The sequence below is a fragment of the Lutjanus erythropterus genome, chromosome 18 (assembly GCF_056507025.1).
Source record: "Lutjanus erythropterus isolate fLutEry1 chromosome 18, fLutEry1.hap2, whole genome shotgun sequence".
NCBI lineage: Eukaryota > Metazoa > Chordata > Actinopteri > Lutjaniformes > Lutjanidae > Lutjanus > Lutjanus erythropterus.
In genome coordinates this window covers 9,980,008-9,991,119 of record NC_139334.1, presented here as the reverse complement: position 1 = coordinate 9,991,119, position 11,112 = coordinate 9,980,008, and the positions used below count along the sequence as shown (strand labels likewise).

At 38.8% G+C, this 11,112-nt stretch overlaps 1 protein-coding gene across 3 annotated transcripts; it reads left to right on the top strand.

Moving 5' to 3' along the window:
- The first annotated feature begins 5,339 nt into the window (after positions 1-5,339).
- Positions 5,340-10,889, top strand: exd1 (exonuclease 3'-5' domain containing 1). Of its 3 annotated transcripts, none has more exons than XM_084742462.1 (11): positions 5,340-5,562; positions 5,746-5,814; positions 5,933-5,966; positions 6,052-6,128; positions 6,276-6,340; positions 6,719-6,805; positions 6,932-7,036; positions 7,125-7,205; positions 7,336-7,479; positions 7,568-7,759; positions 9,748-10,889. In XM_084742462.1, exons 1-11 carry the CDS (start codon positions 5,433-5,435, stop codon positions 10,414-10,416), a joined length of 1,653 nt encoding a protein of 550 aa, XP_084598588.1. In that variant the 5' UTR covers positions 5,340-5,432; the 3' UTR covers positions 10,417-10,889. The 3 variants fall into 3 exon arrangements, with proteins under 3 accessions (XP_084598588.1, XP_084598589.1, XP_084598587.1); XM_084742463.1 differs by having other exon boundaries at positions 5,341-5,562; positions 6,070-6,128; positions 9,745-10,889; XM_084742461.1 differs by having other exon boundaries at positions 5,341-5,562; positions 9,745-10,889.
- The last annotated feature ends 223 nt before the right edge of the window (positions 10,890-11,112 follow it).

Here is an 11,112-nt window from a genome sequence, read left to right as displayed (position 1 = left end):
GCCCACCACTTAGCCTAAATTTTCAGTTATATTCAGTTATATGTGTAGATTTGCACTTTTTAAAACGTTTTTTTTTTTAATTAATCTAAATTAATGTGTTAAACCTGACAGGTTTAATTGGATACCTAGGAATCACCTCTTGCTGCATCAGAGTTTCGCTCTTACACAATGTAAACCTTGTATGAGACATACTTGCTGTTTAACCACACCTTTTCATTCACATATGGGCAGCACTGATTTCTGAGGATGTGGACAGCTATCAATCCAAATGGCGTGACAGCCATGATGTGTATGGATGCATGATGTACAGTTAAAGCAAGTAAATCTCTGGCCTTATAGTTACACTGATCGAAAAGTTTGAGACAGAATCATTCCTACACATGCTGTAGAAATAAACTGTTCATAGTAATCAATTAGTCGACTTACAGTGCTCATTTTGGGTCTTTTCACACATGACATCGGTGCAGTGACCTGTCTGCTTCTTGAGGCTGCTGAACATGAAATCATAACGACAATAAGAAAGTCATCAAGGTAAAATTAATACAAGTGCAAAATACATATTCAGAGTGCTAAAAGGAGCATTTTGCTTCATGTCTGGTGTTTGGTGGTTTTTGGGCATAGTCAAGAAAAGGTCGACTAAAATCATACAACTGGAAGTTAAATGTTTGTTGCGGAAGTTCACATGTAATGTTCTCATATATTATGAGGAACTAGTGAATACAAAGATAGTGTGACTCATAAGCTAAAAAAGTTTTTTAGCTTCAAGGTTTACTTCCTGGTTATACGATGGCCTACTGAAATATATGCAGTAGTGTTTCCCTCTTACCGCCGCCCACGAGTTCCCGTTTGGCCCTTTGACTTAATATTGTGATGATGTCACAGATATCTGTTTGTTTGTTTTTTATTGGTGAGAAAGCATGACAAGAAAAAGTGACATAGACAAGACAGACGTAATGGACATAAAGTACAGACAATAACACAAAACAGTTGTGATGATACAGGTAAACATATGGGAACAGAGATCTTAGATCAGTTAGATTATGTGTTCACGTCCCGGATTATTAGATAGCTATTTTCAGCTCAAGAAATGTTTAACAAACATCCAAGGATCAAAAATTCATGATAGAAAGAGTCACAACTACTGCACAATACTGCGAGTGGCCATTGGGAAAAATTGGTGGCAAGGCTAAGCTGCAATGCCCCGTCTAGTTCTACCAAAAGTCGACCATAATGCCTGTTCTCCATCATTCATATCGAATTTAGCCAGATAGTTTCGTGAAATAGTTCCACCACCTGCTGGATTAGTAGAGCAGAACAATAGACTGAGCACATTATAAAGAAAAAGAAAAAAATACAACTATTAGAATAATAGGATAATGATCAGCTTGATCAATTAGATCAGGACAGATGTGATCACTAGAAGAGGTTTCTGCTGTATTTATCTTTGAATTAGCTTGTTCAAAATCAGAGTGTCAGCTGGGGTGGCTAGGTATCTTTGAGGCAGCTGCCACCCCATCCCACCCCTCTAGATCCACCCCTGTAGCTTCTCTCCTTTGAGGGAAAGGCAAATAAATGAGAAACAGTTATGTCTTTTTACTGTCATCTCACTGATTTGAAACTATTATACGGATTACTAATTTGATCATAGATTTCACTCTCCACACCTACACGTTTCTGCTGTGCCGTCACATTCAGCAAGAAAATCTCATTAGATTCACACAAAACCAGGGTCCCATGTCTCTCGGGGGTCCTTGATACGAAAACATTTAGGAAAATCTGTGGCATGTCATCCCTCTTTTAGTTTACAAAATCTTTTTGTTTGTTCAGTCTGCAGAGCAGGAAAAGGGTGGACCTTCCTCTAAAGATAACAGCGGCTGTAGGTTCCATTATGGCTTATTTGGAGGATAAAGTTATTGTACCGTTCTGTAGGTGGTCCAGAGAGGATGTTTCCTGAAGTCGTTCGACTGCTTTGAGAAGTTAACTTTATCACATGGTCTGGCTGGAGAACAGAGCTCTGTGATGATAAGGGATTAATGTTGACATTATGCCAACAAAAAACATCAAAGTTCATTAGCTAGAGCTGCAACGATTAATAGATTAATCAGTTATTAAATTGATTGCTAACTATTTTGATAATCAATGAATCACTTCAAGTAATTGTTGATGAAAAAAAGTTTGAATTCTCTGATTCCAGCTTCTTACATGTGTTTTTTTTTTTTTTGGTTTCTTTAGTCTTCTATGACAATTTCACCATTTTCTAACATTTTAGACACCAATGAACTATTAATTGACAAATTAATTGAGAGAATAATCATCCAATTAATCGACTATGAAAGTAATCGTTAGTTAATTAATTGGTTAGTCGTTAGTAATCGTTAGTTAATTAATCCGTTAATTGGTTTGAGTAGAGTAATTTTTCAAGTTAATTGTTAAAGTTTTCTGATTCCAGCTTTTTAACAGTGAATATTTTCTGGTTTCTTTCCGCATCTATGACAGGAAACTGAATATCTTTGAGTTGAGGACAAAACAAGACATTTGAGGACATCGTTTTGGGCTTGTGAAACACTGCTTGACATTTTTCACCATTTTCTGCCATTTTATAGACAACTATAGACAACTAAGTGTTTAATCAAGGAAATAATTGACAGATTTATCAACAATGAAAATAATCATCAGCTGTGGTCCTAGTTCTCACCTTAAGTATGCTCTAATAGACAATAGGGCTGCAAGTAATGATTCTTTTCATTATCAGTTAATCTGTTGATCATTTCTCAGTCAATCTATTAGTTGTTTGCTCCAATAGTAACATGGTGTTGGTCACAATTCAACTCAGCTTTTTTTTTTTTTATTTTACCATAAAACATGAAATTTAAGCAAAAGGGATGTTCTTACATTAGGTCTGGAGCTCCACGTTTGCCCCTTTTCACTTGACTTTTACCAAGTTTAAGCTCAGGAGGGGCAGTACACACCACAGGACAAGTAAGGTGCATACAGTTGGAGACAGCTCTGTACCTCCTGCACCCCCAGAGCGTCCTCCCTTTGATTAGGTGCCTCCTCGCGTGTTGTCCACAGATGAACTGCAGTTTGACTTCATGTGTTTCCACAGGCAGAGTGAAGTCATGAGAACCTGTATGTTAGCAGCTGGCTATGTCTGATAAGATAGCTTGTCTGTACCCCTTTGTGTGTCCCTGCTGTTATCAGAGCAGTCAGTGACGCCTTAAGCCTGCCCCCATGTGGTTAAAGGCACATCTAAATCTGATCTGATTCCATTCATGACATTGAGCCCAGTGCTGCTGACAGAAATGCTTGAATAAAATAAAATAAAATAGAAAAATCATTGCCACATTTTGCATAAATTTCCAAGGAATCCGTTTAGAAGCATACAGTAACTGTTTGGGGTTGGTGTTACTTGTGACCATTGCCTCCTTGTGAGTCTCCACCTAACCTTAATCCAATAACAAACACAAACTGATAAGGAAAATTTTTAGACTGCTACTACAGGAGTGACTTGATTCAACATCAAGTCCAGTCCAACATCACATTCCAGTCCAGTCATCTCACTGCTTCTGACGGCATATGATGCATTTAGGTGGATCATATTTCTTCACGTGCTTATGATTGTGCACTCTGAATGACCTCATGTAAACTTAGTTTCCATGGGAGCTTAACATAACAAATGGCAAAGGAGTGTTTGATCAAAGTTATACCCACTGAGTGGCAAAAAGGCTACTGAGTGGCAATGTTAACCTTCAGCTTGAATGCCAAGAAAACACACTAAAGACAGCCATCTTGCAGGATATTTTGCCACTCAGTCTGTCTGAAGGTCTGTGTCCATGTAGGACAGAGATATCAGTATCGTCTATAAGAACTGTACTAGTAATTTTTTTGAATGTTCAAACTAAAATGCTTACATATTGCATCTTTAAAACGAAGAAAAGTTTTGCCGATGTTTTCATGTATGTTACTATTAATCTTTATTTGCATTTTGTTTTGTATGGATAACATATCAGATGTGTTTGTTATGCATACCTGGATATAGACAATTTTGAAGATAATCAGGTACAAGTTCAGGCATCAGCCCTGTGCCAGATGGAAAATATGCAAGTTTGCCAATTAGTAGTCAGTAAGTCACTGCTGCAGGCAGAAGCATGATGATTTATGTCTTTAGGGAGTAAGTAAAAAGGGCAGTGAAAGACTTGTTATAAATTATCAAGATCTAATTAAAGTACAGTCATATTTCCTGGGCAAAGTATACCTCTCTACTGTACGCCAACATGGGCCACTGATACCCTGTACACATACTAATGAAAAATGAAAACAAAAAAGAAAATGAAAAAAGAGTTATTATCAGACTGGCACATTTAAGGCCCACACTCAAGCCAAAAGTGAGAAAGACCTGAGACTAACAACAATTAACTCAATACTTGGGCTGTGACCACCACCTGGTGGATATTTTGATGATCTGCTGACCACCTGGCAGCTCACTGGCCTTTTGTAGACAGGTAGTTACTGAAATAAATCACTCAAGTGTTTAAGTGTTTCATTACCATAATGTATAGACAGCACTTACTGTGCAACCTCAGTGTGCTCTTGTTGTTGTTTCACCACCACAGCCTCCACACTGAGCAGAATCAAATTTAGTTTGTAGTAAACCTTCACTTTTATTTGTCTGCTTATGCATGTCTCTCGTATTTGTCTAGTTATTTGACAACGTTTTTTTATGTGCCCCTTATTTTGACCAGTTGACGTGTTGAACTATCCTGATTTAACACAGCCCTGAATTTGAAACACACATCCATATCTGTAAATTAATGCATGTCAGTCCATATAGAAAAACCTAACACCGACTGGTGTAGATTACCATAAAATGTTATTTTATAATTACAAAGTAAATATGCTAATGTACAGTGTGTATCAGAACGAATATACAAATATACATAATGTTCTATTATAATATTAGACATTGCCTGCCAGTCGGTTTTATTTGATTGATTTTGATGTGTTAGCAAGGGAAGAGGAAGTCGAACATTAAATTAACGGGGAGCCTTTGAAAGCAACTTTAACTTCGTTGCTTTGCACGTGTGTGCAAAGAAGGGAAACTTTGATATAAGAAACTCTTGCGAGATTTAAACGTATTGTTTCTTCATTGTGCACCTTGTACAAATTAATTATGTTTTGTAACACGGCAACGCTGTGCTTAAATCTGGATAGGTGTACGGAAATAAGGCACCTGGTTAGGGTTAGCTGAAAGTCACGGTTTGGGTTAAAATGATCAATCTCGCGAGACCTTTCGCTGGCTTCCCTTAAAGACCCAACCTCGCACGCGTACAGGTGTAGCTAGTCATTGATGTGGCAAACGAAAAAACCGTGGACAGCTTGATAGTTCCGAAGGAACAGCTTCACTGTTTTTGGTGGCGTGAAACAACTTAAAAATGGTTGTGGAAGACGTTCAGTTCGTGAATATCCTCAAGGGAAAACGCATCAAACTGACCCTCAAGACTTCGTCTTACTTCGGCGTCGTCCAACGTATCAATCCCAACAAAACGCTGGTTTTGGCGGATGGTTAGCAAAATGTTCATTTAGTCTAGCTAGCTCTGGCTCTATAGTCGGTCTTCTTCCAACATTCTTGAGGATTTAACTTTATACTTAGTTATGTGGAGAGGCAGTTTGCTGCCTGTAGGCCTAAAAACATGTCACTGTCGGTCGCTAAACTTACAATTTGTTCACTTTTGTTTATGGTTTCAGTTGTTTGTGTCAGTGATGGCTGCAAATTTCCCGGCTCAATGTTGTTCTTCGGGCACGAGATTCTGAATGGTGAGTTCACTCATGATAAGTGATGGATGAAAAGCTTAATATTTAGAAATATTTAAAAAGCTTTATTAAAAGTTTTTATATCTGACATGACGTATTTATATTTTTTTTTAATTAACAGTGGAGTTTTGCAACGAAGCAAAGACTGACAGTGTGTAAGTAATCATTAAACAATGTGTCTTAATTGGTGACTGACTTGGCCACAAACTGTAGTAGGCTAACATGCAATGTGCTAAACAGAAATACCCAAGACCACAGACCTGAGGAGCACTTGAATGTGGAAAGGTTTCAGCCATACAGGAAGAAAATCGCATTGGGTAAGCACGTTTAATAAAGGAACTGATTATTAACTTTTAGTGTTTTGTCTAAAGCTTTACTCATACTCACTATTAAGCGTATGTACACCTCAAATTCATGCCTTCTAAATCGTTATTCACTATTGAGATGATCCTTTTTTTTCACAGACGATGAAGATGAGTACATCAACTTTACAGTCATTGATGAATTTCATGAGAAGTTTGGACCTGCTGTAAGTTTTTAAAGGGCGAGTTCAGATTATTTCAACAGGAGTTGTATGAAGTACATATCTACAGTCTGTGTATTACTTACAATAGATGCTAGTCGACATGCCCCACAAAACAGATTTCAGCCCCTTAAAAAGGCCCTGTACCAAAAACAACCAAAATCGACCAGCATCTACTTTAGCTAATACTAATACAGTGCCTATTGATAAGTACCTCATACAACCCACATTATATAATCTGAACTATCCCTTTGAGTACCTTTCCTGTTAAATTAATAATTTCAATGCTCACATTTGTAGACATTATGTAACAGTGGAGACATGTTTTTACTGAGACCTGTTGTCTTAAAATGCTCTATAATATCTTGAGCTCACATCCCTCAGGTAATGCACATCAAGAAGCAGCGTGTGATAGGTGTGGGAGCAGATGGAGTTGAGGTGTTTGAGCATGGCAGACTGTGTTGGCTGCAGGTGCGAGGCTCTGAATTCCTGCTATTTGAACCCTTCCATCTGGCCTTTGCTCCTATCTTCTTTTCCTTCTTTTTCACAAGAATGAAAAGATAAGAAAATAACATAAACTTGTCTCAATTAATCTAGATTGCCACTAACAACAAAGTGTACCTGTTTGATATCCTGTTGCTTGGAGCCCGGGCCTTCAAGAATGGTCTTTCCTTGATCCTGGAAAATAAGCACATACTGAAGGTGAGTGGTGTAAACAGACTAGAAAGACTGCTCAGTCACTATGATGGTTATTACCGGAACATCTTTGTTGATTGTACATTTGGTACAGGTCATTCATGACTGCAGAGCCATTGCTGGATGTCTGAGTGCTCAGTTTGGAGTAAAGCTAACCAACGTCTTTGATACACAGGTACATATGCAGTATGTACAGTTTCCTACTTCAGGAAATCATTCACTGATGTGTGTCTCACTTTCACGCTTCTTTCCTGTATGTATATTCAAGCTTATTATTTCCTGCTTTTCTCTCTGCATGTGTTAAGGTGGCAGATGTCATGTGCTTCCATTCAGAGACGGGAGGTTATCTTCCCGACAGAGTCTGTACTCTCCAGGAGGTGGTGAGTCTCCATCTAAAGGTGCCCTCCTCACAGCTCTTATCCCTTCAGATGATGTCACAGCTCACCGAGGTACAGCACACAGTTTCAACTGAGATGGTTTTATTAATAGTATAGTCATATCTAAATGTGATGTAATCACTGGTGTGTGTTTTTACAGGAAGAAAGGAAATTGTGGCAGAAGCGGCCCTGCCCTGTACCCCTGCTTAAGGTGATGGCCCTGTCAGTCCTCCACCTTCAACCTCTCAGACTGGTGCTGCTGGATAAACTCATGACAGACTATATGGCCCTGGTGGATTCATACCTGAGCAGCAGCTACTACAGACCTGATGAAGTAGAGCATTTCAACATGGTGAGTAATTCACAAATGTGTTGATGCAGATTTTAAAATTTCTATAAGAAAAAGACATAAAAACTAAGCACATTATTAAACCAGAGAAAATCTACATAATCAATGAAAATCCCTTTTTCCTGTCAAAAGTGGGTTTTTAAAAGTGATTTGAAAGAAAAGACAAGACATTTTGCAGCCCCAGTGTCCTCAGACAGTTCATTCCACAGTCTCTGAGCCCTAACTGCGAGGCTCTATCACCTTTTAAGTACAAATCTGGACCCAGGAACAACCAGCAATAACACATCAAAGGATCTCAGGGAGCAGGAAGGGACACAGGGCACTAAAAGATCTGCCAAATAACTTGGAGCTAGGTCTCTCAGGGCTTTGAAAGTAATAAATAATATAAACAGTATTAAAATCAATTCTAAAAGCAACAGGTAATCAGTATAAAGAACCTAGGATCAGTGAGATGTGAGAATGTTTCTTAGTCAGAGGTAAAATCCTGTCAGTGGTAGTTTTAAAAAAGCACCTTTCACCTGCTCAATACAGGGTAAATGTTGGCTGTGGAAGGTAAAAGTTTCAGGTCACCTGCAGCAATGGTAGTTTCTTTCCATATTGATAAATAATATTTTGCAAAAGCAGTTCTTTAGTCATCAATTAAGTTTACACTACTTACATATTTCTACTGTCAGATACGGCTGATTCAGTATTAGCAATCTTAAAATATTGTAAATAGATTTCAGAAGCGCAGACAATCTTAATTTCAGACCCTGATTGCTTTTATAAAAGGTAAAGGTGCTAAAGCTCATCAATGCTAAAGCTGACTCACATAATTTCAAATTTATAAATACAGTAGTCATATGTCAATATATATATTTAAACAGTTTTGTCACTGTTATTGTTCCTCCTCTCCATTCTGGCTGAGATCCTCTCCTAATATGATTCCAGTGGTGTGATTTACTGTCTGCATTCTGTGTAAAAATGAAATTGTTGAGCTGAAGTTCATTTGAGGCTTTAGGAGACTGTGTAAGTCAAATAAGGTGGATATCTTCCAAATGACATTTTTTTTAGTACAAAATTGCTTCATAAAATTTGATACTAAAATTAATTTGATAGATTTGCCTGCAGGTCTGATATTACCTTCAGCTGAACTTTCGAATTATTTCAGTGAATGTGGACTGTATATTTGGTCCCCTGTCTCTTAAATTGAAATTGTCTTCACAGCCAGAACAAACAGAAGGTACAATAACAGTGAGCAGAACCCATTTCAGTGTACGGATGCACATGTGACAGAGGTGTCCATGCGATGAGTGAACAAGTGGATTACATGTCGCTATCCTTGATAGTTGGCACCAAAAAGACTAGTCGTTTAAAGTAATCATCAATTACTAACTGTTGTGTAAAACTGTTTCACAGCCATCCCTCACTTGCCCCTACGCACGCTGAACGAGTGTGGTGGAAAGCGGGAAAGATTAAATTTTGTAAATCCAGTGAAGTTTGGCAGTATTGATTTAGAAAATGAAAATGCGGTTGTATGTTGGCTGTCAGAATAAACTGGCATAGAACCACTTGGCTGAAGCATTGAATAACAACATTCAGCACAGGCATGTGGATTTTAACCTGACTTGCTGTCATTTTTGTGGGATAATTTGCAGTGTTCATAATGAATGGAACAAAGTGCCACACATTTTAATGGCATTTAAAATACTATTTGTTTATTGAAGAATGTGGTCAACATTTTAAAATGGCTCTTAAATGCACTTTACATTTTTTTCAGATGAGTAACCTTAAAACTGTGCTCAATTTTTATTCGAGCTCTGAGTGTTTTCTTACTTACAGACTAGTGTGCTAGTTGCAATTTAAATTTCTACTTAATCGACAGGGAGATTTGTTACCGGAAATGTCCTTATCCTGAAATGAGGACCAAAATCATCTGTTTTATAATATGCAGTAGTTTAGAAGCATACAGGTGAGCAGGTAAACAGTCTACCCGTTTGCATCTTCAGCAGAGTGTGCTGGCGTTGCCCAGAGAGCTCAGGCAGCTGGAGCAAATGTATTGTGAGCGGCAGGAGTGGGCTGCAAATCACTACACTGTCACAGAAGATGGTCTGCTGACTCGCTTCAACCCTCAGACTCCATCGAAGACCTCATCTGCAGCACAGGAGCAGAGCGAGACACAGGCTGATTCCTCTGAACCTGCAACTGTGAAATCATCCTCCGCAACACAAGTGGACGCTCTCCTTCACAAGACACCCCCGAGCCCTCCGAGAGACGTGTCATCTGTAGATGTCCATGCCCCCACAGTATCAGACCTCAGGAAAGAAGTGTCTGTCGACAGTCCCCCGTCTCTAGGTGTAGGTAGAGGGCGCACAGAGGTACGGCTGGACACAGTGGGTAGAGGAAAGTCCTTATGGAAAGAGCAGTCATCTGTCCCGATCTTACCAGCCATAGAAAGAGGCTTCCTCCTCCAGATATCACAAGCCCAGACCCCCAGAGAGACCACTGGGGGCATGGAAACTCCTGATGCATTTACCCAAGAAGTGATGCCCCAGCCTGGCGCAAGTGCTGCTGATCTGCCACAGGACACTTCAGCCTTGAAAGGAGACAATTTTGCCCTGACACCCCAGTCCCTCTCCTCATCGTCACTCAGGGAGTCATTCAGGTCTTTCAGATATTAAAGAAATGGTTACAAAGCCTGAAAAGGTCATGATTTACATGTTTGCTGTTCCATTGTTTGACCAGTAGATGGCAGTAAATAATCTGTTTTGTGTAAAGGTTTGTTTGATGCCACATCTTTTATGTTTGGGGGAAAAAAAGAAGAGAAAATACGTTTTGTTGGTAGGATGTTGCATACCACTTTACTGAAATATGTTTTTATGGTTTGTAAACCAGAGGCATGCCTGTCTGTTCCATTATTTGTATTGCACATCATTTGCTTCTGTGTCATTTTCAATTTTGTTATGATAGAGTGGTAATTGATGGCACTCTTAACAGTAACATCTAGATAATCTGTATGATATTCACATGTATCAATTGCTGTTGCAATGTAAACAATTGTTTCATTCATTTTATCCTGCTGAATCTGTTCTGATAACACAATTAGCTCAAAGAGGTTTGGCTGTTGAAACAAACTATAACTAAATACAGTTCATTATGTGCTACGTTTATTGTGATTTATTGCTGCTATAGCTTGGCCTGTGAAAAGCTGAGATGGGCATTGATGAAGCTGTTGTCAGTTGAGCACAAACATTGCTAGCTGCCACTTCTTTTGATTACTGATGACCAAGAAAAAAAAAACAGACTTGGCACTGGCTCAACAGTGATGCTGACTCTCTGCAGCTTCAGTCATTGCTGCAGTTCAGACGTACTTGATC

Excerpts from the sequence above, each read along its gene's own strand:
- exd1 (XM_084742461.1), top strand. The coding sequence starts at position 5,433 with ATGGTTGTGGAAGACGTTCAGTTCGTGAATATCCTCAAGGGAAAACGC. Across the intron at positions 5,967-6,051 it reads GAAGCAAAGACTGACAGTGT|AAATACCCAAGACCACAGAC; the intron begins GTAAGTAATCAT and ends TGTGCTAAACAG. Across the intron at positions 7,760-9,744 it reads AAGTAGAGCATTTCAACATG|CAGAGTGTGCTGGCGTTGCC; the intron begins GTGAGTAATTCA and ends TTGCATCTTCAG.